At 33.4% G+C, this 885-nt stretch overlaps 1 protein-coding gene across 1 annotated transcript in view; it reads left to right on the forward strand.

Moving 5' to 3' along the window:
* The window catches only part of LOC103610547 (ribosome biogenesis protein BRX1 homolog), a 12,318-nt gene extending 11,746 nt beyond the window's left edge, over positions 1–572 (forward strand). The window contains exon 5 of the mRNA XM_008594696.1: positions 126–572. Coding sequence (XP_008592918.1) covers positions 126–395 — 270 coding nt within the window. The 3' untranslated portion in view covers positions 396–572. The remainder of the gene's footprint in view (positions 1–125) is intronic.
* Positions 573–885: the final 313 nt, after the last annotated feature.

Here is an 885-nt window from a genome sequence, read left to right on the forward strand (position 1 = left end):
TAAGAGGGGAACTATTGTACTTTTTTCATATACTGGGTGAAGGGAAATAGGGTTCATAAGTGAATGTCTTTGCCTTATATAAAATTTATGTTTACTCCAGAATCATCTAGTTTTTTTGTTTCTAGCATCGGCGTATCATAAGATCCATCACAGCTGCAAAATATAGAGAGAAACAGCAAGTGAAAGATGTGCAGAAATTGAGAAAGAAAGAACCAAAGACAATTCTTCCACATGACCCCACTGAAGATGTTTTTGCTATACCAGCTGAGGAAAAGCCAATAGAAATACAATGGGTAAAACCAGAGCCAAAAGTCGATTTGAAAGCTAGAAAGAAAAGGATTTACAAAAGGCAAAGAAAAATGAAACAGAAGATGGGCGCTAGGAATGCGAAATGAATCAATGCATAACTAACTTGCTTTTCAGTTATCTTATATTTATTTTGTATTCATTGTGTAAATACTTCTATTATCCAGGACGATCTTGTGTCTAATTAGTGGATCATTTAAAAGAAAGAAAAATTAAAATTCTTAAATCAGTGCTGTATACCTTTTTCTAAATAAAGTATCACCAGAATCAATCAGTTAATTTGTTTTTCTTGTCATTTGGTATTACTAAAAATTTGGCACACTTAAATTTAAGGACTGCTCTCTTGGATTAGAATATTAGGCTTAGCAAAGCTGGAATTCAAACAAATTTATTAGGTCATCATTACTTGTAAAACAGAATGAGGCACTTTGAGAGAATAGTTTGTGGATGATTAAGTGGGGGTAGACTGGTAGAAAAGAAAGCATCTTACTAAGGTTTGACTCCCTGTGTCACCAGTAATGAAACCTTAGAAAAGCCAACGTCTAATCTTTTCTCACCTGAAAGAAGAGTACATCATTA

Source organism: Galeopterus variegatus, unplaced genomic scaffold (genome assembly GCF_000696425.1).
Source record: "Galeopterus variegatus unplaced genomic scaffold, G_variegatus-3.0.2 Scaffold11293, whole genome shotgun sequence".
NCBI lineage: Eukaryota > Metazoa > Chordata > Mammalia > Dermoptera > Cynocephalidae > Galeopterus > Galeopterus variegatus.